The sequence below is a fragment of the Salmo trutta genome, chromosome 15, assembly GCF_901001165.1.
Source record: "Salmo trutta chromosome 15, fSalTru1.1, whole genome shotgun sequence".
In the NCBI taxonomy this organism is placed as follows: domain Eukaryota; kingdom Metazoa; phylum Chordata; class Actinopteri; order Salmoniformes; family Salmonidae; genus Salmo; species Salmo trutta.
Window position 1 is genome coordinate 43,860,980 of NC_042971.1, and position 22,283 is coordinate 43,883,262.

Below are 22,283 nucleotides of genomic sequence, written 5' to 3' on the forward strand. Positions count from 1 at the left end.
GGTTGAGTACAAACAAAAGATTTTATTTGGCTCACTCAGTTGTGGCTTGACCAATAAAAATAAAGACATAGCTACAAGAAAAGACCATTATGACAATTCAAGTTGCTTTAGCAATGACAAATATACTTCATATGAGTAGGCAACACATACCAATAAGACATTCATCCTCAATAGCTCCCTGCTGGCTTATAGGCCAACAATGCTGAATGAGTCATGCGTTCCACATTGCCATCACATTCAGTAGGGTCTTTTGTGCATCACATAACTTATCACCTGCACATTGAGTGGAAGCCTTTTCTGTTCACATAGTTTAACTAGTTTTGGGATAGTGCTTTTATAGCGATGTAGTTGCCGTCTATTGCTCCGTTCGTATTTATAACAAACAAACCCCTCTTGACTTCAACCTGTTGTGCGATGGTGTATGGAAATTGTATGTTCGTTTTGCTGATGATTGCATCCAAAACATTGGCTCATCAAGGGCTGTGAGATGCTGATCGACAAGCTGCCGCTGAAAATTGCCCTTTGCCAAAAACCGAAGCACTTGGATGTGCACCGAAATGGCATTATTGCCACGTGTTTGGCATTCTAAAGAAAGTCTTAAATTCTTGCAAAAATCATAGAAGATTGGTTTTGGGAAACGATATCTGATGAGCCAATCTGTACATTCTGCTCAAAAGACCCATCTGTCTCTAAACACGTACTCGCTGCTAAATGCAGCGTGTGTCAAATCTTCCAACAGAGCAAGATCAGCCATCTCTCATTTGATTTCCCATTATCTCAGTCTTTTATAGTATTTCAACAATGGTTTCACTTTCACACGTGCCTCTAATTTAACAAATTACTGTACTTTATTTGGATTATTACCGTAACAAATGCATCTATGTGGTCACATTTTAGCCTGTCAAGATATGTTGCATGAATTCACAATGAAATTGAACAATGACTTAATTATTTCTCACACAATTTCACACATGTTCAACATATATTTTCCACATGGACTAGGCCAGTGGTTCCCAACCTTTTCTGGTTACTGTACCACCAACTGAATTTTGCTCTGCCCGGAGAACCCCTCATGTGCATTTTACCAGTATGCCTATAGTTTTATGACTCTTCTCCAGTACCCTCTGTGGATAGGCCAAGTACCCCTAGAGGTCCTAGTATCCCGGGTTGGGAACCATTGGATTAGGTAGAGTAGGCTATGTTTGACAAGCAGTTCCCCTATTCCACAATTTGGCACTGTCAATTTACACACACTCTCAAGCCAACGTTCATTTTGATAAATCTCACTTTGCTTGGACATTATCCCACGCATGGTTTACGCACATATTTTTCCCTACGCATGATTGATAAATGAGGCCTCGGGCATTTTTGGATATTATATATATTTTTAACAAATTTAAAATACATTTCCATGAATGTAATTGGTCAATTTACAAATTTTATTTTATGATTTTCCTTTTCCTTGATGATTCCTATGAATAGTCAGGACGATTGACTGGAATTTCAACTAGGGCTAGGCTACTCGTCGTCGAGGACAAGTAGAAGGATGTACTATTGACAATATAGGGAACGAGGCAGCGAGGAGAAGTTTGTTTTCTTGTCAGTTTAGTAAAAGCAATAAGCAAACTTGCAATCGGTGATCACCCTAGCAGAACAACCAAATTCCTGATACGATGTATGACAACTTTTTCCCGCGGATGACAATGTTATCTTCTATCGTATCCAAAGCTCAAGCTTTACTCGAAACGCCCATTTTTGCCTCTACTAAGATGAGAGCAAGCAGTGGTAGAGCGCATGCTCATAGCGTCGTTCTACGCAAATTTGCGCCAACTCCATGGTGAGGATGAAGCTAGCACTGTCAGGGCTGATGCTTTGCTAGCATTTATTCATAACAACAATACCAGCTACAGTTTCTGCGCTGTTTCCCCCGATATACAAGGATAATACTTCATCTATTTGCAATTATATGTCAGGTATGTGAGATATAGGTGTAAGATTGTATTATTTTATTATGGAAGGGAACAAATATGCCTCTGTAAACAGCATTATAGCTAACGTTAGCTTCAACCACAGGCGTAGGGACAAGCACAACCACCATGTACAGTACAAAGCTAGGCCTCAGTAAGGACTAAGGCCAAACGCCGAATATCTTTTATCCAATTTGGAAACAAGAGGAGTACTTTGTCTTTTTGCATTACACGGTTGGGACAACGTGGAAGATCAACAATTCAAGGCTGACCAAGCTAAGGATTTCATGAAGAAACGACTCTTCGTCTTCGAACTGTAAAGAGAGGCATTGTATTGAATCTACCTCGGAAACAACATTGTGTTCTCCAAAAAACATTAACTAGTTAACTAATAGGAACTTGATTATTTCCCCAAGACTGTTGTCGTTTTAGGAAATAATCTGCTTGAAGGATTCGTTATAAACGGAGCTCTGATTGTTTGCTCACTTCAGCTGTTTGAATGTGGGATAAAATGGAGACCCCAGCGATTGTCTATGATCTTGACACCTCTGGTGGTCTTATGCAGGTAAAGCCTTTACTGTTACTATCACGATGACAAATGGTTATAACATGTTTGTGTTGTTTATCTAGTAGTAACTAGCTAACTCACTAGCTGGTGTATAGGGCGAAGTGGCAGTGCAATGTTTGTAGCTAACTAACGTTACTACTAGCTAGCTAAGCTCTCTAACGTCGTTAGCTAACTGCTGGACGCCATTGCTCTTTCTAGCTAACCTCTACCAGAAGTCATGTTACCAAACCGTATCAATTCAAACCATTGACTGAAATTGGTACATTGTAGCTCATTTAAATGTGGTTTGTTGTTGTATGGCAGACTTGCCACTACAGTAAATACGGTGCAACAATGTTGGTAGCTAACCAGATCTGTCACTGCACTATTTTCCTGATATTTTAGCAAATACAAGCCTTGCTTGCGCCTCCCAAGTCTGAAGATGGAGAAAAAAGAAGTCGGAAACCAGATAAAAATCCCCGGAGAGCAGGGAGAGCCACGAATCACGACACTTGTGACAGTTGCAGAGAGGGAGGCGACCTCCTCTGTTGTGATCATTGTCCCGCCGCCTTTCATTTACAGTGCTGGTATGCTTATATCTTTCAATTTACAGTAATGACTTCCTGGTGTTGCTACCAACTTGCAAGGAAGGCAGAATTTGTGGTTGCCAAGTACCCAAACGACTCCATGGGGTTGAGCACAGACAATCGTGTTTTTAAATGAGCCTTCAATACTTAAAACATGTAAATTCTTAAACCCTTACCATGTACATATGTTTGTCCTCTGTTGCGAAACTTTGTTGAAATCCATAGTTTTGAATAAAGTATGGATTTCAGCAAACAAAACAAGCATGCAACAACAGGGGACCAACAGGTACAATAATTTACACTTTTTTAAGTAATGAGTCAGTTCAATAAAGAAAAACTAGTCTGCACTCAAATCCTTGAAGTAGTTGAGGAACTTTGCTACATTTGTGGTTGTCTAACAACTCTGTGGGAAGCTGACTACTGACAGACAAGCTCCTAGTAGCTCTTGTTGGCTAATCTAATGCACATTCTTTGCCAAATTGTGGCGCTGTTGACTGTTTTTCAAAAATATTCTGCCACCTTATTATTTAGACCTACATGTTAACTCTGTAGCTTTGTACATGTTAAAACTCTGTAGCTTTGTACATGTTAAAACTCTGTAGCTTTGTACATGTTAACTCTGTAGCTTTGTACATGTTAACTCTGTAGCTTTGTACATAACTACTGTAACTTGTGTTGTTGGCCATTTTTCTGGAGACATGTCTGCACTCAATTCTGCACTTAGCTACTTAGCCTTGCTTCTATTCAGTCAAGGATGACAGATTTTTTGCATGCATTGTCTACGCCACTTACTCGTCTCCTAACAGCCATTTCCAGTATGTAATGAGCCTGCGGATGTTGGTGAGGTTTAGTCAAGGATTTCTGCTGAAGCAGTGAGGAGCTCTGGGAATCTGGCAGTGCAGCCTCGCTGACGATATGAATAATCATTAACCATGGCATGTGCTGCTGGGAGCTAAGCAGACCAGAGCTGGTGGCATGAGGCACCTAACAGAGCAGAGGCCTTTATCCTCATAGCCTGCACTACAGTATATAATTTTTGCCTATGAGTTCTGCAGGGTTATTTTAATGTATTTTTTTTTTTTGCTCATTGTTAAGACTTATTCTAGGAAAGTGTTATCAGTGCCGTTCAGCTGTTGCCACAACGGTTTCATCGATTATGAAAGGTTTTTGCTGAGGAAAATGGATTGTTTATTTAATCTTGTGGTCCTCCTTTTTTTTGTGGTGCTCATCACTGCAGTCTTTGTCTTTCTTGGAAAGCTTGAATGAATCCATGTTGGTTTTGGACCAGCAGCCTTTTCAATAGATTCAGCGCATACTTTTGCCACTGAATCACGAGACTGTGTCCCCAGGGGCCTTGGAACTCTGCCTAAAAAGAGCCTTTTGAATTAATTCCCTCTCACCTGGCTTTCATCGGCTACAGGTCTCTAGCATTTTCAGTCATTTCAAATTAGAAAAATGGCCTTGGAAAACGCCATACCTCTGGAAATTGTAAACTAGGCTACATTGTGAGGGCATTGGATGTTATGAATTGCTGATTGAACTTCCTTGCCAGCTGTTTTGCTAATGCTTAACTTGTGTTGAACCTGCAGCAACCCACCCCTGAGTAAGGAGATGCTGCCCCCTGGAGACTGGATGTGTCATCGCTGCATGGTGCGCAGGAAGGTGATTCAAGTCTCTGATGAAACATGGGGAGAAATAGCCTTTTTGTTTAAGTGTTATGTTGAGTGCTTCATTCATCTGGATAGGTTGGTGAGACTAGTGTAACCAGTGCTTTTCAGACTGTTTACATGTTTTTCTTGTGTCATAGAAGCGGGAGCTGAAGAAGGAGCACATTAATGGTCTGCTGGAGCGTCAGCTGTCTAAGCAGTCTTCCTCCCCTGCAGCAGAGTTAGAGCTTGCCCCAGGCACCCTGAGGCTGGACCCGACGGCGGCAGTAGGAGGCACCACAGGGCTGAGGGCTACAGCTGTTGCCCAGGTCCGTCTCCTGGAGAGGAGGCCCAGCAGCAGACCCAACACCCCCACCTCCACCGCCTCCACAGACACCCCCACGCCATCGGAGCAGAATTACATGGATGACGACATGCTAGACGTGGAGGACGACGCCCAGGGCTCGGAGCCCGAGAGCTCCACCCCACACCTCAAGAGGCCCTTTGACCTTCTGATAGCTGCTGCCATGGAGAGGAACCCCACGCAGTTCCAGCTCCCCAATGAGCTCACCTGCACAACTGCACTTCCAGGAACCAGTAAAAAGAGGAGGAGAGATGAGATGACAGGAAAGAATGTGAAGCGACCGCAGCACGAGCTGGACCACAATGGGCTGGTCCCACTGCCAGTGAAGGTCTGCTATCCCTGTGGAAGGTATGGACAACAGCAAGGCCAATGTTTTAATGACAAAATATCAGTGCCTTCTATTGAACTTCATTTTTGTGTAGGCTAACTGGGATTTTTTTGGCACCCGATGTTACATTCTTACAAAGCTTGGAGAACGAATCTGGAAAGAAGATATCTTGTCCAATTATATGCAGATCACACACGATTTCAGCTGTTTACTATGAAAATATTCAATATGCCATTTATTATATTGAATGCAGCGCCATCTTCTCTGGCTGGGCTAGGTAAAGCATCCATCTTCTCTGGCTGGGCTAGGTAAATCATCCATCTTCTCTGGCTGGGCTAGGTAAAGCATCCATCTTCTCTGGCTGGGCTAGGTAAATCATCCATCTTCTCTGGCTGGGCTAGGTAAAGCATCCATCTTCTCTGGCTGGGCTAGGTAAAGCATCCATCTTCTCTGGCTGGGCTAGGTAAAGCATCCATCTTCTCTGGCTGGGCTAGGTAAAGCATCCATCTTCTCTGGCTGGGCTAGGTAAAGCATCCATCTTCTCTGGCTGGGCTAGGTAAAGCATCCATCTTCTCTGGCTGGGCTAGGTAAAGCATCCATCTTCTCTGGCTGGGCTAGGTAAAGCATTCATCTTCTCTGGCTGGGCTAGGTAAAGCATCCATCTTCTCTGGCTGGGCTAGGTAAAGCATCCATCTTCTCTGGCTGGGCTAGGTAAAGCATCCATCTTCTCTGGCTGGGCTAGGTAAAGCATCCATCTTCTCTGGCTGGGCTAGGTAAAGCATCCATCTTCTCTGGCTGGGCTAGGTAAAGCATTCAAAAGAGCAAACAGTGCACCATTATAGGACTCTCAACTGCCTGTGGAAAGAGGAGCCGTAATTACTAGGAAAATGGCACAGTCTCCCAGTGGAGAGGGAAAGGAAACGACAGAAGGAGACATAACAGTATGCAGACTCATCTTTCAGAACGCATGGCTTGGTCTTAAATGAGAGGCAGGCACCCCATTGGAACAGCGTTTTGGATTCAATAGCAGTACACATCTGTTCAGCAGATGTTTTTGTTTGAAGGCATTCCTGAATGCCAAACAGAGTTTGTGTTTTGTCTATTTGTTTTGTTTGTTTTGTTTTTACAGCAGTCTACTAGAATCATGATATAAAGTAATATTTGCCTAGTCTCTTTTATTTTTTTATATATATATTTTCCTTGTATTGGGTTGTGCGGCTGAGAATCTTAAAGCCAGTTAGTTATTTGTTCATGGTGGCCGGGGGAGATGTATTCAACAATTGCCTGACTGACTGGCTACCCCATTATTTATTTATTTATTTTATATATATATATATATATGTGTAGAGTTTGTCTTGACATGTTTTCGTAGGCACCACAATGTTGCTATGTGTTATTTCTGACCCTCTAGAGCGCCTCTATGGGCTGGCATCAGGCTATGTCAGGAATACCACAGAATTCAGAACCACATGGCTGGCTAGAGAGAAGGGGGAATTCAAACCATCTCACTGAGCATTTTATATATTCTGGAATGATGAGCCTTGGGGCTTGGCTTGGGGTCTCTACCACAGATACACTGCCTGGATTCCAGACAGTGTTCAAAATCATTCATGTCTTGTCCTCAAGTGATCCCCTCTTTCACTGAACTATTAGGACAAACTAACCCTAGCTCTATTTTGAGGATATTTTGCAGTCTACTTGTTTGATATCAGTCGTATATCTAACCCATCATGTTTTTGTCAATCTCCTCTGTTTGTGTTGTAGGAGCTGCAGGTTGGCACCATTAATCCAGTGTGACTATTGCCCCCTTTTGTTCCACATGGACTGTTTGGACCCCCCTCTTACTGCCATGCCCGTGGGCAAGTGGATGTGCCCCAATCACATAGAGCACATGGTGGTAAGTCATTTTTGTATTTTATTTCACCTTTATTAAGTGAGGTTGTGCAAGTAAGCTCATAGTCACACACATCTACGTGTTGAAACATGAAGTTTTAATGGTATTGACCTGATTTTGTGCCCCTCTCGCCCAGCTGAAGCAGAGGAGCCTGACGTTGAGCGGCCGCTGCCAGCTGTTTGACCAGTTTCAGGACAGGATGTCCCAACACGCCGTCAAGGTGGATTTCCTGCAGCGGGTGCATCGTCTCCACCCCCCCGTTCGCCGAGGAGCCCACACACACCTGAAGAAAACCCTCAAGGTCAGCCTATTAGTCACTGTGAAATATAACACACCACCTCTTTGTTCACCGTTGTCACATCCTGTAACTCAATCTATCGTGTGTGTCTTGACAGGTCCCTGATGCTATAAAGTCCCAATACAAGTGTCCCCCGGCCATGATGGCCCCTGCTGGGATCCGCAACGGGGAGCTGATCTGTAACGGCTGTCCAGAATCCTCCCACCAGCACCTTACACCCTCTCAGCACTTAACGAGCGAGGACGAGCAACAGGAGGTAGGACACACTGGAGTGTTACGCAGCAGTGATATACAATGTCTCATGATAGTGAACAAATCCAATGTCTTTAATACTGATTTAATGTGTTTTGTTTTCCTGTATTGTCTCCCAGTGGCTACGCGATGTCATTACACTCCAGTGCAGCATAGTGAGACATCTATCGGCCAAGCAGAAGGAGAATCCATCGTCTGAGTGGGACTCTGAGCAAATGAACAAGGCCGACATCAAACCTTGTGGAACAGCAGAGGAGGACGGTGCAGTGTGCACTTCTAACAGGACAGAGTTGCCAGCCTCCAAGCCTAAGGCTGACGGTGCAGCATTTTGCCCCCAGGGGGCGTCTGCACTCAAAGAAGGCAAGTGTAGCATGTGTACAGAGAAGCCTTGTCATTACTGTGGGCCCAGTAATGTTAACAGTCCTCTGGAGCAGCTGGCTCGGACCAATGGGAGTTCAGAGGCCTGCAGACAGGACAAACTGAGAGAGCCCTCGGGTCTTGATAGGCCTGTTCCTCAGACACCAGCAGCCCCTGGCCCGGAGTTACCCAACCACACTGGAAGAGCTATGGTCAAGACTGAGAAAACCCTGTTAAGACCCTGTGCAGTGACAGCATCCCCATGCACCAGTCCCTTCAAACCAGAACCCAGAGGTCCCTCTCCACCTCACAGACCCTCCCAAGGCACAGAGGGCCCTGCTCGGACCACTAGCAGCAGCACTGCAGCGACCCGTGCCCTCACCCCACCTGGAACACCATACCAGATGAAGGGCACGACCAAGCTGGGCTCCACTGCCCCACCAGCAGGTGTAAAAGTCAGTCTTGATGCTGTGACCCCCAGGAGTGGTTCTCTGCTCCCCAGCTCTTTCTCTATGGGAGACCTGTCCAGCTGTCTGAAGGCTGTGGCAGACTGCCACGGTGGTAAGTCTCACCTCACGCAATAAGATCGACATTTTGATTGGCTTCACATGTGAATAATTGGTGAGGAGAAGTTAGATCCACACTAACTGAATTCACTATATCTCTTTTAACTTTGATTATTTTCCAGAGATTCAGATGAGTAGTCTAGATGAGAAGTTTATTGAACTCCTGGCCTGGCAGAGGATCCAGCAGTTGTTTGGCCCTAAAGCTCCTTCCCCTCCACAGAGCAGCTGTATCAGCCTACCTCCTGTGCCACAACCCCAGCCTACGGAAGGTAAGAATCCCTTGTTCATTATCAAGACCACCACCACCCAGTGTTCCCTATATCGCTACCTCACTCTGACTCACTGGCCATTCCCTCACTAACCCTACCTCACTGTCTTCACGCCGATCATTCTTTCTATTGACGTCCGTTGCTTCTATCCCCCTTTCATCGTCATGTTTGTACTTTCATCCCTCATTTGAATTAGTTTGTGCTATATTGTTAACTTTGATTGTTCTGTATAAAGCATAATTTTGAGGAAGTTAATGTGTTATTTATTTTCTCAGCACAAAACAAGGATATCCAGGCCAGGGCTGTGTTTTATCCTTTGACTGGGAAAGGAGGAGCTTGTAGTATGTGCTACAGAAGCCTGTACATAGGAACTGGTAAGATTCACTCTCAGTCCCAGATAACCCAACATGACCCAATAGCAGGAACTCCTTTTCATGTAATGGTGTCTTCCATCCCTGGCAGATTTAGCTGACTTGAGGCTGTGTCTTGTTGTTTGCAGGTGCTGACATGGACGTGTGCCTTACAAACTATGGTCATTGTAATTATGTGTCAGGCAAACATGCATGCATCTTCTATGATGAGGTGGGTGGCTCATTTATTTCACATTCAAACATGTTCTTGGTATTGGAAACAGTTTTACGATAAGTTGTGACTTGTACAGAAATAAAGTATAAATATGTTTCAGATTTATATTTTCTTGATTGAGGGATTATTTTATTAGCTGCTCTGTAAATTGAATATTTTATTTTGTAATTTATCTTGCCTTGATCAGAACACCAAGCAGTATGAGCTTCTCAACTACAGTGAACACGGGACCATGGTGGACAATGTGCTGTACTCCTGTGACTTCTCTGAAAAGACTGGCCCCAGCCCCTCCAGCAGCCTGGTCTCCAAAGTGCAGAACATTATCAGTGAGTGGAGCTCCTCTGTCATAGCTTCCTATAGAAACAGGAAGGAAGTAGTTCACCTTTTAGGAATGACCATGATGGCATGTTTCCTAATGTTGTTAAAGCAGAGACGGATGCTTTAACAAGGTCTGATGTATTTTACCCACAGAGCGCTGCAAGAGGAGGAAACAGGAAGTGGAAGGTGCGGGGGAGCCCATGGTGCTAGAGGAGGGGGTGATGAGCCAATGTCAAGGAACTTCGTCCAGATCCTGCTGCGACTGCAAGGCCAGCAGCTCCAGTCTGATTGGGGGCAGTGGGGCAGGCTGGGAGGGCACTGCCCTGCTCCACCACGGCAGCTTCATCAAGCTGGGCTGCATGCAGTTTGTCTTCAGTATTACAGAGTTTGCCTGCAAGCAGCCCAAAGATGAAACCCTGACTACCCCAAACACCACCTCCACTGCCACCTCCCAGAGCCAGGAGGGAACAGAACCCTCTGACAAGCATACCTCCCAGCTCCACCAAGTGCCAGTGATACAACCTAACCATGTCCCCTAGCTCTATGTTCCCACGTCAACAGAACCAGGCTCAGCAGCTCAGCAGCTGTACTTGTATACTGTATTTAAAAAAAAAAAAAGGGAAAGCTTTCTTATTTTATGTTCATACATTTGCATGAAATTAAGTATTTTTAAGGCTCATATTTTGTGGGCAAGTTGCACATAGAATTTATATTTTTTGTAAATGGACAACTTTGGCATTGAAAAAAGGGATGGTTTATCGTAGACATGCGAAAAAACAAGCAACGTCATTTGTAAAGTACCCAACTTGTTGTATTTTGTGCCAGTAATGATGCTTCTTTCTCTGAAAATGCTACTTTTATTTGCTCTTTGTCATTTTAGTTTGTGTACTGTATTTGAAAATGTAGTTCAGATGTTTGTTTTGCTACTATTGCACTACAGGTAGCAGCTATATATTCAAACGTATGTGTACACATCCATGCTTATACATACATGGGTGTGTGTGTTTAAATATCCACACACAAATGTACATGATTAAGAATTTTTTCAACAGAACAAGGGAAGCATAGGATTCTGTATGCAAACTCAAATTATGGCCATTTTGGCTTAAATCTGTACAGTGCTTCACGTGTATTTTGTGCAGTAGTTTTCAAAAGTGTTAGTCCATTTTTTTTCAATACTATGTCAACATAGTAAATGGTCTGTTTTTAGAAATAATTCATCAAATGTTTATGTACTCTGTAAATACAAATCAACTTTGACTTTGTTTTTTGTCTGTCATAATGTAAATACCTAAAGATTTTTAAGAACAAGCATCAGTGAGCACTTTGGCTTCTGTCATTTCATTCGTTGCTAACAACCAATTGTAGATGTAGGCTACATAGTACGTACTGAAGCGATCCTTTCCTAGGTAAGCTAGTGCCGATCTCCCCTAAATGGGTTAACCTTATTGGAGCAGTGGTTAGCAAGCTTGCCTGGGAGACCCACAAAGGGACATTGCATGTCATCGTTTGCTACAATGGTGTCAGGAGTGGGATGGCGCCTGTTAGGCCATTTGAGAGTTGTGTACATGTGAGGCACTTCATAAAATGAAGAGTGGGGGGACACTCCCAAACTGAGGAGATAGTGTATCGACCTTTGTTTAGGTAAACTAGTTTGCCAAGACTGGGGTTCAAGAACCGAAAGGCGTTTTGCACTGTGTCTGTTTGCTACAATACATGCAGTAAACATGTCCCGGTAAATAATCATTTTGACCGCATTGGTTAACGTTTTACCATGGTCTGTGAGTAGCTTGTAACTCAATGTTTGTTACAGTGTATTAACGTTGCGCGTAGCTATGTTTGTTCCAGTGTAGCTTTGAACTATGTAGTGTAGGTTTGAGGTCAACTAGAATGTTTGTTATTGTACGAGGAAGTCAGTGTTTATAACCACTAGGTGGCACGAACATGAATTTTTGCCAAATTCTTGAACCATAATCTACTTGTTGCATAATTTGTTAATTTTATAAAGAGGGAGTGCCAGGACAAAGGGCTGTTGCCTAGCGCAACAGCTACATCAATTCCCATGCCGCTGTAGTTCATACTTATGTACAGTCCGAGAAAAAGTACTGTACGAAGATGTTCACACTGCTTCTTGTCAGCGCTGGACTCATCGCACTTTATCTACTTCATAATTGGTATCTCAAATGACCAAGATGCAAAAGCAATGCCAAGTTGCATGGGAAAACTGTAATCGTCACTGGTGAGTTCGTACATTATAAAACAATGTGACACAAATGGTGGTCAATTATTCATCGTCTTGTACAGTCAGTAAGTGACCGTTATCTAATGTTATGTACCGTTATTATTGGTGGTCATATGGGACTGATTCCGCATTTCTTTGCTCAATTGTAGAATTGTATTTAAAACATTTGGTGTTGGGACAAACTAGACGTCTGTGTGGGTGTCTCTCCAGGATCTAACACAGGCATTGGGAAAACAACAGCAATAGATCTGTCCAGAAGAGGTGCGAGGGTTATAATGGCCTGCCGAGATAAGCAGAGGGCAGAAGCTGCCATCAGTAACAACAAGAAGGTAAGAGAGGTGTCAGAATCCATGTCGCACTCCAGATGTCTGGTAAACCAGTCGAGCCTTGCTGTAGTTACATGTCTTTGACTGAAGGGGTGCCAGTGGATCATACATGGACGATATTACTGTAGTTCCTCCTCAGTCAGGTTCACTCCTCCTCTGTGTCCCTCTCATTCACATTTTACAGATAGTTGTGCTCTGGTCACTTTAGCTGATTCATTTGTTGACGGGTTGGTTTATTAGTCTCTATAAAGTGAGGGACACAGAGCATCTGACTGGTCATTCTTACTTTCTCAGGAGACTGAACAATGAGGTTGTGTTCATGGAGCTGGACCTTGGAAGCCTACAGTCTGTGCGATCTTTTGCTGAGACCTTCCTGAAGTCTGAATATAGACTCAATATTCTTGTCAACAACGCTGGTGAGTCATGCATTGCTGGCATGAGTCCGGTATTGAGTGTGATATTTCACGTTGTGTTATAGTCATATTTGTTACATGTTCCATCCTCTCTCAAGCACAGCAAATCTCAATGGATTATATGGCTGGTTGGTTTCTTAATATACAGCAAACCTGCATTAACAAAGCAGTGAAAGTGTATTTCTTTTGAAAACATTGGTCCTCTTTATGCAGGGCTTATGAATGGTGGCAAGACAAAGGATGGCGTGGGAATGATCTTTGGCGTTAATCGCCTCGGCCACTTTCTGTTAACTGTGCTGCTGCTGGACCGTCTGAAGGAATGCGGTCCGAGTTGAGTGGTGACTGTCGCCTCCAAAGTCCATGAGTATGGCAAAATCGATTTTAACTGCCTGAGTACCCACAAAGACCTGGCTGTTGGAGAATCTGACTGGGCTTTGTTTCGGAAGTATAGTCATAGCAAGTTGTGTAATATGCTCTTCACACACGAGCTTGCCAAAAGACTGGAGGGAACAAATGTCACCTGCTACAGCTTGTGTCCAGGTCAGTGCTTCAACACTGTACTGTAACTGTGCAGAAATATACAGTATGCTTACTAGTCGTGTTTATTTTCTGTCACAGGAGCAGTCAAGACAGAAATAGGCCGGTATTTCAAGCTTCTTGTGGTTCATGATGTCGGCACCTATCCTTTCACTGTTCTATATGGACGCAGAATCTGGGGCCCAGACTACACACTACTGTGCCCTCCAGGAGGGTATAGAGCCTCTGAGTGGATGCTACTTCTCCTGCTGTGCAGTACAGAAGGTGAATGCCAACACCAAAGATGACGCTGTGGCCAAAAAATTGTGGGAAGTCAGTGAGACACTTTGTGGCATGTCTTAATGCAAACACAGAGACCCTCTGCTTTTCACTGCATTTATCAGGGCCAAAACCCTGGTGGGACAATCCTGAAAACGTGTTGCTTTTCCTGATAATTTTTAACAGAGATGTATTCAAGTTCAATTGAATGCTGGAAATCTGTTCCATTCCGTTACTCTTAAGTGTGGCAGTGGGTGAAAAGTCAAAGTTATACTGAAAAGATTGAATCAATTGATTGAATATTGAATTTAAAAAAAAAGCTAGGCATATCCTCTCCCCTTGTGTCAAGACTGCTACTATTCCAGAAAAATCCTAGCCTAGGTGATATGTCTCTGGGGAAGTGTCTCTGTCCCACCACAGTCAAGTTCTATAGGCAGAGCCACTGGTAATAAATGGAATTAAAACACACACCATACCATCTTTGCCTCTTATTGTATTGTCTACACAACATTTCTTATAGGCTATACACTGTTTCATGCAATCAGACATAGGCTAACTGTTACTAAAATAAAGTAATAAAGTTACCTTGGGAAGATTAGCAGTTTAGAGATGCTTTGGCAGGTACACTAGTAGCCTAAAGTGTAGGCCTGAGTATGATGAAAAAGCTATACAAGGTTTCACACAGCACACTAAGATGACTATTCATTATCTAAACACTAGGTGAGATACATAATACCTGTCTGAGTTAGATTAGATTACAAAACCAAGGGCTACTTCATTTATCATTTTTTGCTAATGCATGTAGACTCCAGACTGAGGAAAAATAAGGAGAAATCCACACAATGCGTCTCTGACCACCTCCTGGGTCAGAATGGCTACGTTTACACAGGGAGCCCAATTATTATAATTTTTTTCTCACTAATTTGCCTTTTGATCAATCACATCAGCTCTGAAAAAGATCTGATGTGAAAATATCTGATGTGATTGGTCAAAAGACACATTTTTGTGGTGGAAAAAGTACTCAATTGTCATACTCGGGTAAAAGTAAAGATACCTTTATAAAAAATAACTCAAGTGAAAGTCAACCAGTAAAATACTACTTTAGTAAAAGTCTAAAAGTATTTGGTTTTAAATATACTTAAGTATCAAAAGTACAAGTATAAATAATTTTTTAAAATCCTTATATTAAGCAAATCAGCCGGCACCATTTTATTTTTTATTTTTCATTTACGGATAGCCAGAGGCACACTCCAACACTCAGACATAATTTACAAACAAAGCAGATGCTAAGTGAGTCTGCCAGATCAGAGGGTGTAGAGATGACCTGAGATGTTCTCTTGATAAGTGTGTGAATTTCACAGTCCTGCTAAGCATTAAAAATGTAACGAGTACTTTTGGTGTTAAGGAAAATGTATGGAGTAAAAAGTACATTCTTTAGGAATGTAGTGAAGTAAAAGTAAAAGTTGTCAAAAATGTAAATAGTAAAGATACCTCAAAAAACTACTTAAGTAGTATTTTAAAGTAATTCTGCCTAACCCTTGTGTGGTGTTCGGGTCTGTGAGACCCATTTTCAATGTTTACTAAAAGAAAAATAATACAATGAATTATTTTTTTCAACCTGAGACTCATTGGCCGTGGCTCATTTTCTGTGAAGAACATGTAAAATAACCAATTTTCATTCAGTACACACTGCACCCCCCTACATATTTATATTACATATGTGGGGTTACAGTAGGGTCCACTGGACCCGAGGGTAATACAAGTGTGGGGAAGTGTGTGTGTAGGTGAAAACAAGAAGCTGTTTCAACATACAGTGAGGGAAAAAAGTATTTGATCCCCTGCTGATTTTGTATGTTTGGCCACTGACAAAGAAATGATCAGTCTATAATTTTAATGGTAGGTTTATTTGAACAGTGAGAGACAGAATAACAACAAATAAATCCAGAAAAACGCATGTCAAAAATGTTACAAATTGATTTGCATTTTAATGATGGAAATAAGTATTTGACCCCCTCTCAATCAGAAAGATTTCTGGCTCCCAGGTGTCTTTTATACAGGTAACACGCTGAGATTAGGAGCACACTCTTAAAGGGAGTGCTCTTAATCTCAGCGTGTTACCTGTATAAAAGACACTTGTCCACAGAAGCAGTCAATCAATCAGATTCCAAACTCTCCACCATGGCCAAGACCAAAGAGCTCTCCAAGGATGTCAGGGACAAGATTGTAGACCTACACAAGGCTGGAATGGGCTACAAGACCATCGCCAAGCAGCTTGGTGAGAAGGTGACAACAGTTGGTGCGATTATTCGCAAATGGAAGAAACACAAAATAACTGTCAATCTCCCTCGGCCTGGGGCTCCATGCAAGATCTCACCTCGTGGAGTTGCAATGATCATGAGAACGGTGAGGAATCAGCCCAGAACTACACGGGAGGATCTTGTCAATGATCTCAAGGCAGCTGGTACCATAGTCACCAAGAAAACAATTGGTAACACACTACGCCGTGAAGGACTGAAATCCTGCAGCGCCCGCAAGGTCCCCCTGCTCAAGAAAGCACATATACATGCCCGTCTGAAGTTTGCCAATGAACATCTGAATGATTCAGAGGACAACTGGTTGAAAGTGTTGTGGTCAGATGAGACGAAAATGGAGCTCTTTGGCATCAACTCAACTCGCCGTGTTTGGAGGAGGAGGAATGCTGCCTATGACCCCAAGAACACCATCCCCACCGTCAAACATGGAGGTGGAAACATTATGCTTTGTAGGTGTTTTTCTGCTGGGGGACAGGACAACTTCACCGCATCAAAGGGACGATGGACGGGGCCATGTACCGTCAAATCTTGGGTGAGAACCTCCTTCCCTCAGCCAGGGCATTGAAAATGGGTCGTGGATGGGTATTCCAGCATGACAATGACCCAAAACACATGGCCAAGGCAACAAAGGAGTGGCTCAAGAAGAAGCACATTAAGGTCCTGGAGTGGCCTAGCCAGTCTCCAGACCTTAATCCCATAGAAAATCTGTGGAGGGAGCTGAAGGTTCGAGTTGCCAAACGTCAGCCTCGAAACTTTAATGACTTGGAGAAGATCTGCAGAGAGGAGTGGGACAAAATCTTTCCTGAGGTGTGTGCAAACCTGGTGGCCAACTACAAGAAACATCTGACCTCTGTGATTGCCAACAAGGGTTTTGCCACCAAGTACTAAGTTATGTTTTGCAGAGGGGTCAAATACTTATTTCCCTCATTAAAATGCAAATAATTTTATAACATTTTTGACATTGTCAGAATGCTCAAGGAAGCAGGAGGGTTGAAGTCAGGCGCAGGAGACACAAGTCCGTGAACACTCGTCTTTAATAAACAATCCACACTTGCCAAAAAACAGGTAGGGCAGGGCAGGGCAGGGCAGGGCAAGGTAAAACAAATACCCATAAACAGCCCAAACACAGCGTAGGGACGCAGCCCAAAACACACTGCCACAAAACCCACAGGCAGAAGGGAAAAAACACCTGTTCCCCAGACGTACAACCTGACGAAAATAATCAAGCACAAACACAGACATACCTTGCTAGACTAAATAACCCCCCCTACTAATAACTAAACCAAAACAGGTGCGTGCCTACCTAGACCTAACCAACAGAAAGTGAAACAAAAAGGATCGATGGCAGCTAGTAGGCCGGCGACGATGACCGACGAGCGCCGACCGGTCGAGGAGGGGCGCCACCATCCGTAGGTGTCGTGACAGATATGCGTTTTTCTGGATTTTTTGTTGTTATTCTGTCTCTCACTGTTCAAATAAACCTACCATTAAAATGATAGACTGATCATTTCTTTGTCAGTGGGCAAACGTACAAAATCAGCAGGGGATCAAATACTTTTTTCCCCCACTGTAGCACCAATAACCTGTCTGTCTCCCGCTTTTCTTGCACTCTTTACCCTTTGTAGTGTGTGAAACTACAAAATGTCTTGCGGGAACCTGCACAATGGTATTACAATACATTATTTCGATACATTGTAAAAAATTCTGTATATTCCCACACTCTACCCTTGCCAGCTGCAAATTGGGGGAGGGACACAACAAATAAACAGCTTTCCATGTGTGGCTCCTTACTACAATCAGTATGGCAAAAATATTCTCTGCTCAGAGGGCCTTAAAAATCATTTTTGCAGAGAGAAAAGCTAGTGTGGAAGGAATGTCTTCTACTTTGGAAGATGAAAAATCTTCCAAATATTAGGATCAATTCGAAGTCTGACAGTGAGTTGGAAGAAGAGGATGAGATTGACCCTCAGCCAGCCCCAGGACCAGCCCATCAGCAGCCAGCCCCAGGACCAGCCCATCAGCAACCAGCTCATCAGCAGCCTGCAGGAGGAGAAATATGGATGTAAAAAAATGGTGAAATTGAATGTTCTTCTTGCCCAAGGAATGAGCTGCCAATGTGATAAGGATACAACCAGGTTAGACGCAGATGGCGGTTACTCATGTGCAGGACGTAAAGTCTTCATTTGAACTGTTCATCCCAGACACCATCCAGAAAATCATTCTGGACTGCACTAATTTGGAGGGAACGCGTTTTTTGGAGAGAGATGGAAGGAGATGGACCAAACTCATTTACATGCATACTTTGGGGGATGCAGAAACTGGCAGAGAACTTTTCCATGCAACAATGCCTCTGGAAAACTTCCACATTATTTCCAGGATTATCCGCTTTGATAACCGAGGCACCAGACCAGCTCGGTGGCATAGAGACAAGCTAGCTGCAATCAGGTCAGTGTGGGACAAGTGGGTGAACCGCCTTCCCCTATTTTACAACCCTGGGCCCAATGTTACTGTTGATGAGCAGCTTATGCCGTTTAGGGGCTACTGCCCCTTCAGGCAGTACATACCGTCTAAACCTGCAAAATATGGAATCGAGATCTGGGCTGCCTGTGATGCTGCTTCATCATATGCATGGAACTTGCAAGTGTAGATGGGGAAGCCAGATGGAGGAGACCCTGAGAAGAACCAAGGCATGCGGGTTGTCCTGGACATGACACAGGCACTCTGTGGCCACAACATCACATGCAATAACTTTTTTACTTTGCACAAGCTGGGACAGGAGCTCCTCAAGAGGAAGCTGACGATGGTAGGAACAGTACAAAAAACAAGCCAGAGCTCCCACCTCAGCTGTTGAATACATGGAACAAGCCTATTAATTCCTCTAAGTTTGTGTTCACGGCCGACACGTCCCTAGTGTTCTACGTGCCAAAGAAAGGAAAAAATGTGGTACTCATGATAACACTGCATAGGGATGTGAGAATCTGTGGGCAGGAACATCAAAAAACAGAAATCATAATGGATTACAATGCCACAAAAGGAGGGGTGGACAATTTAGACAAGCTGGTGACTGGCTACAGCTGCAAAAGAAGAACCCTACCCTGGCCACTTGTGATACTCTTCAACATCTTGGACATCTCGGTGTACAACGTGTTTGTTATCTGTATGGCGTGGAACCCAGATTAGAACAGGGGGAAGCTACAGAGGAGACGGCTCTTTCTCAAGGAGCTGGGCAAGGCATTGGTTAGACCTCAAATCCAGGGGAGGCAAGTTATCCCAAGGAACCCAGCTTCTGCAGCCATCGCGAGGAGTGTTGTGTTTGTGACTATTCATTAATGTGAAGACTGTTGTATTATCAAATCAATTCTCTGTGTAATTATTATGTGATTAAACTAATCATGTGGCTTTAATTAACTAGGAAGTCGGGGCACCACGAAAAAACTTTGTTTATAGAGTGCCAATTTCAGATATTTTCATATCTTATCGATTAGTCATTCTCATTAATGTATTATTACCTCATCAGTCTCATATCTGAATGTCGCAAACCCTTGGATATCTGCACGAACCCTAGCATAAATTATGAATCAGTGATATACAAATTGGCTTAAATATTTATTTACTAACTAACTAATCAAATCACAGAAATACATGAAAACACACACAATTAGTTCATGCATGGGGTATTACATGATACAAAGAAAAAGTCCCTAGCGGATAAAACTGATATGACGGCTTGGTATACAAAGGAAAGGTGGTGTGGACTGCTCAAGAGCAGCTTACATGAACGACCGCTCATTTGAAATGAAATTGCTATTTACAAATTTACGAGTATATGTCTTGTTGTCTCTCTCTGTGGTCGCCGGTCCATCTGCTGGAGAGTCAATCGACAGAAAGTCTCTGGTTGTGTTCATTATGGATACGTCAGGCGTACCCATGGTTGTCGCATAGAATAGATATTTCGGCGGTTGTCTGTATTCTTGTCCCAGGCTTCGTACATTTCCGGCTGCAGACTGGTAGTTCGACGGCCTAGGATTTCTTAATTCTGTAGTGAATCGATAGTCTCAGAGTTGAACCATTTCCAGCTGTGTAGCCAATGCTCCATGTTGTATGGTCTTGTCCTTTGGTAGAGCTGTAGTGCCAACAATTTCAACATGTAGCGTCAGCTGCATGTTTTCTAGTCTAATGATCTATAGAATTGTAGCCATTCCAACGTGGGGACTCCATCCCGGCGTTCTCTGACTTAATGTACATTTTGTAGGAAGTGGTTTTATACTATGTGGAAAAAGGGGCGATTCCATGACGCCTGATGTAATGTCTGGCCTCACGGGGGCATGACCACTGACTAGTTAAAACTTTAAATCTTAACAAGGATCTCGTTCAGAAAGCCAACATCACATTACATCTTCTCACAAATAGTTTCATATTTACTCATTCATTTTATCCAATATCTAGATGTAAATCTGATAATTGAAAAGTGTACACAAACAGAGATACAGTAATGTGGGTTTCCTGTCCTTCATGAGATCACCAAATGAAACACACTCGTGACTGTACCTTAAGTGTCCATGGACCACTCCCACATTCTCAAAAATATAAATATTGTTTAATTATTCAAACTTTTGATGCCCAAGGGTCTCTCTGTGTTCCACAGTTTACATTCCAATCTCGAACACTACAGAGCATAGAGGCAGCATATTTTATGATTGACCATAAAACAGCCGACTTCCCGCTCTCCCCCTCTATGAGAGAGAGCACACTGTAGAGCGGACCCACTCTTACCTGATCCTTCAGATCGTCACAGGAGAGTTATGACAGAAGGAAGGATTCCGCCCGACCCACAGAACCAACAACTCCAATACCAGAAGTTAGTGTGAGGGATGTTGTTGCCTGTGTGTTTGTCTGATTCTTCTTCCTTGGCCTGCTGTAGCTATATATGTGAGTGAGTGAGTGAGTGAGATGTTAGTAATATTCCTGAACTAAATTATTTCATCATTCTAGATTGCAGCCGGTAGCAACAAGAAGAAGCGCTGCGATGTATGTGGACCCAAGAAGGACAGGAAGACACAGTACCATCAAGTGCAATAAATACATTTGCAACACACACAGAGTAAAATTCTTTCCCTCATGTGGTGTGTAGACCAGCCTTAATTTGTGTTCAATGGGGCTCATTTATCATTTTCATAAAATACTGTATGTAAAATTAGTCCTTCCAATTTGTTCAATACAAAGCAATAAACATCAATAGTGGAGAGAAAACCTTGTTTCATTTATATTTGTTCAAGATAAACATGATATATTCCACCCATGTCTTGATTCTAATTTTACATTTACATTTACATTTTAGTCATTTAGCAGACACTCTTATCCAGAGCGACTTACAGTAGTGAATGCATACATTTCATTAAAAAAAAAAATCCGTACTTCCGTATTTTATTTAAAAAATATATATTATTTAAAAAAAATTATAGCACTTTTGTTGATAAATGTGATCCAGCAGAGGTAAATGGCAAATATCAACCATGTATGCTGTCTGTATTGCTTGTAATTGATATGTCAACATCTAACTATTAAGTGTTTTAAAATAAATTGTTATATCTGTATTGTTTTAAAACCCAATAATTTTGTGGGTCCATCAGACCCGTGAACAATAAATAGTTTTCCTAGTAATGCTGGCTCCTGAAGTGGTCAGCCAGATCTGAATACAATCTGATCACAGTGCTACTTTTGTGCATCTAGACCATAGCCGTGGGAAGTAGGGGTGCTGAAGGTGCTGCAGCACCCCCTGAAAAATCATTAAAAAATCTATTCTAAAAAATTTTAAATGTAGAAAAAATTATAATAACAAAAGTAGTGCACTGGGCCTTAACTAGTCATGATTTCCTCGATCAAAGTTTGTACTGACAGATTACAGGGCTCTCTAACCCTGTTCCTGGAGCGCTTAGGGTTGGAATAAAAACCTACAGGATGGTAGATCTCCAGGAACAGGGTTGGAGAGCCCTGTTATAAATATGCATAAAATGCAACCTCCAATTGCAACGTCTGCTGCCTATGCCCACACATTTTATGTCAAGGAAATTGTATATTTTTAATTCCCTCAAACACCAAGTTAGGCATGCCTAATTTCAAAATAGGCCATCATCACTGTCAATCTGAATGATAATTATTCACGTTTTACCAGTGAAACTGCATCTGCATGCCAATCATTTGATTGATCTCAATCAGT

The 22,283-nt window shown here is 42.8% G+C and overlaps 1 protein-coding gene and 1 pseudogene across 2 annotated transcripts; both read left to right on the forward strand.

The window, feature by feature from the left end:
- The first annotated feature begins 1,817 nt into the window (after positions 1–1,817).
- LOC115149125 (PHD finger protein 12-like) lies at positions 1,818–11,302 on the forward strand. Of its 2 annotated transcripts, none has more exons than XM_029691664.1 (13): positions 1,818–2,532; positions 2,920–3,101; positions 4,691–4,763; positions 4,909–5,459; positions 7,204–7,336; positions 7,470–7,634; positions 7,729–7,887; positions 8,003–8,801; positions 8,929–9,075; positions 9,351–9,449; positions 9,575–9,657; positions 9,848–9,986; positions 10,132–11,302. In XM_029691664.1, exons 1-13 carry the CDS (start codon positions 2,467–2,469, stop codon positions 10,515–10,517), a joined length of 2,982 nt encoding a protein of 993 aa, XP_029547524.1. In that variant the 5' UTR covers positions 1,818–2,466; the 3' UTR covers positions 10,518–11,302. The 2 variants fall into 2 exon arrangements, with proteins under 2 accessions (XP_029547524.1, XP_029547525.1); XM_029691665.1 differs by having other exon boundaries at positions 4,691–4,751.
- Positions 11,303–12,018: 716 nt separating this feature from the next.
- LOC115149126 (dehydrogenase/reductase SDR family member 13-like) lies at positions 12,019–14,222 on the forward strand (annotated as a pseudogene).
- The last annotated feature ends 8,061 nt before the right edge of the window (positions 14,223–22,283 follow it).

Coding starts and splice junctions, on each gene's coding strand:
- LOC115149125 (XM_029691664.1), top strand. CDS start 2,467: ATGTGGGATAAAATGGAGACCCCAGCGATTGTCTATGATCTTGACACC. Junction 7,888..8,002: donor GCGAGGACGAGCAACAGGAG/GTAGGACACACT, acceptor ATTGTCTCCCAG/TGGCTACGCGATGTCATTAC. Junction 9,076..9,350: donor ACAACCCCAGCCTACGGAAG/GTAAGAATCCCT, acceptor TTATTTTCTCAG/CACAAAACAAGGATATCCAG.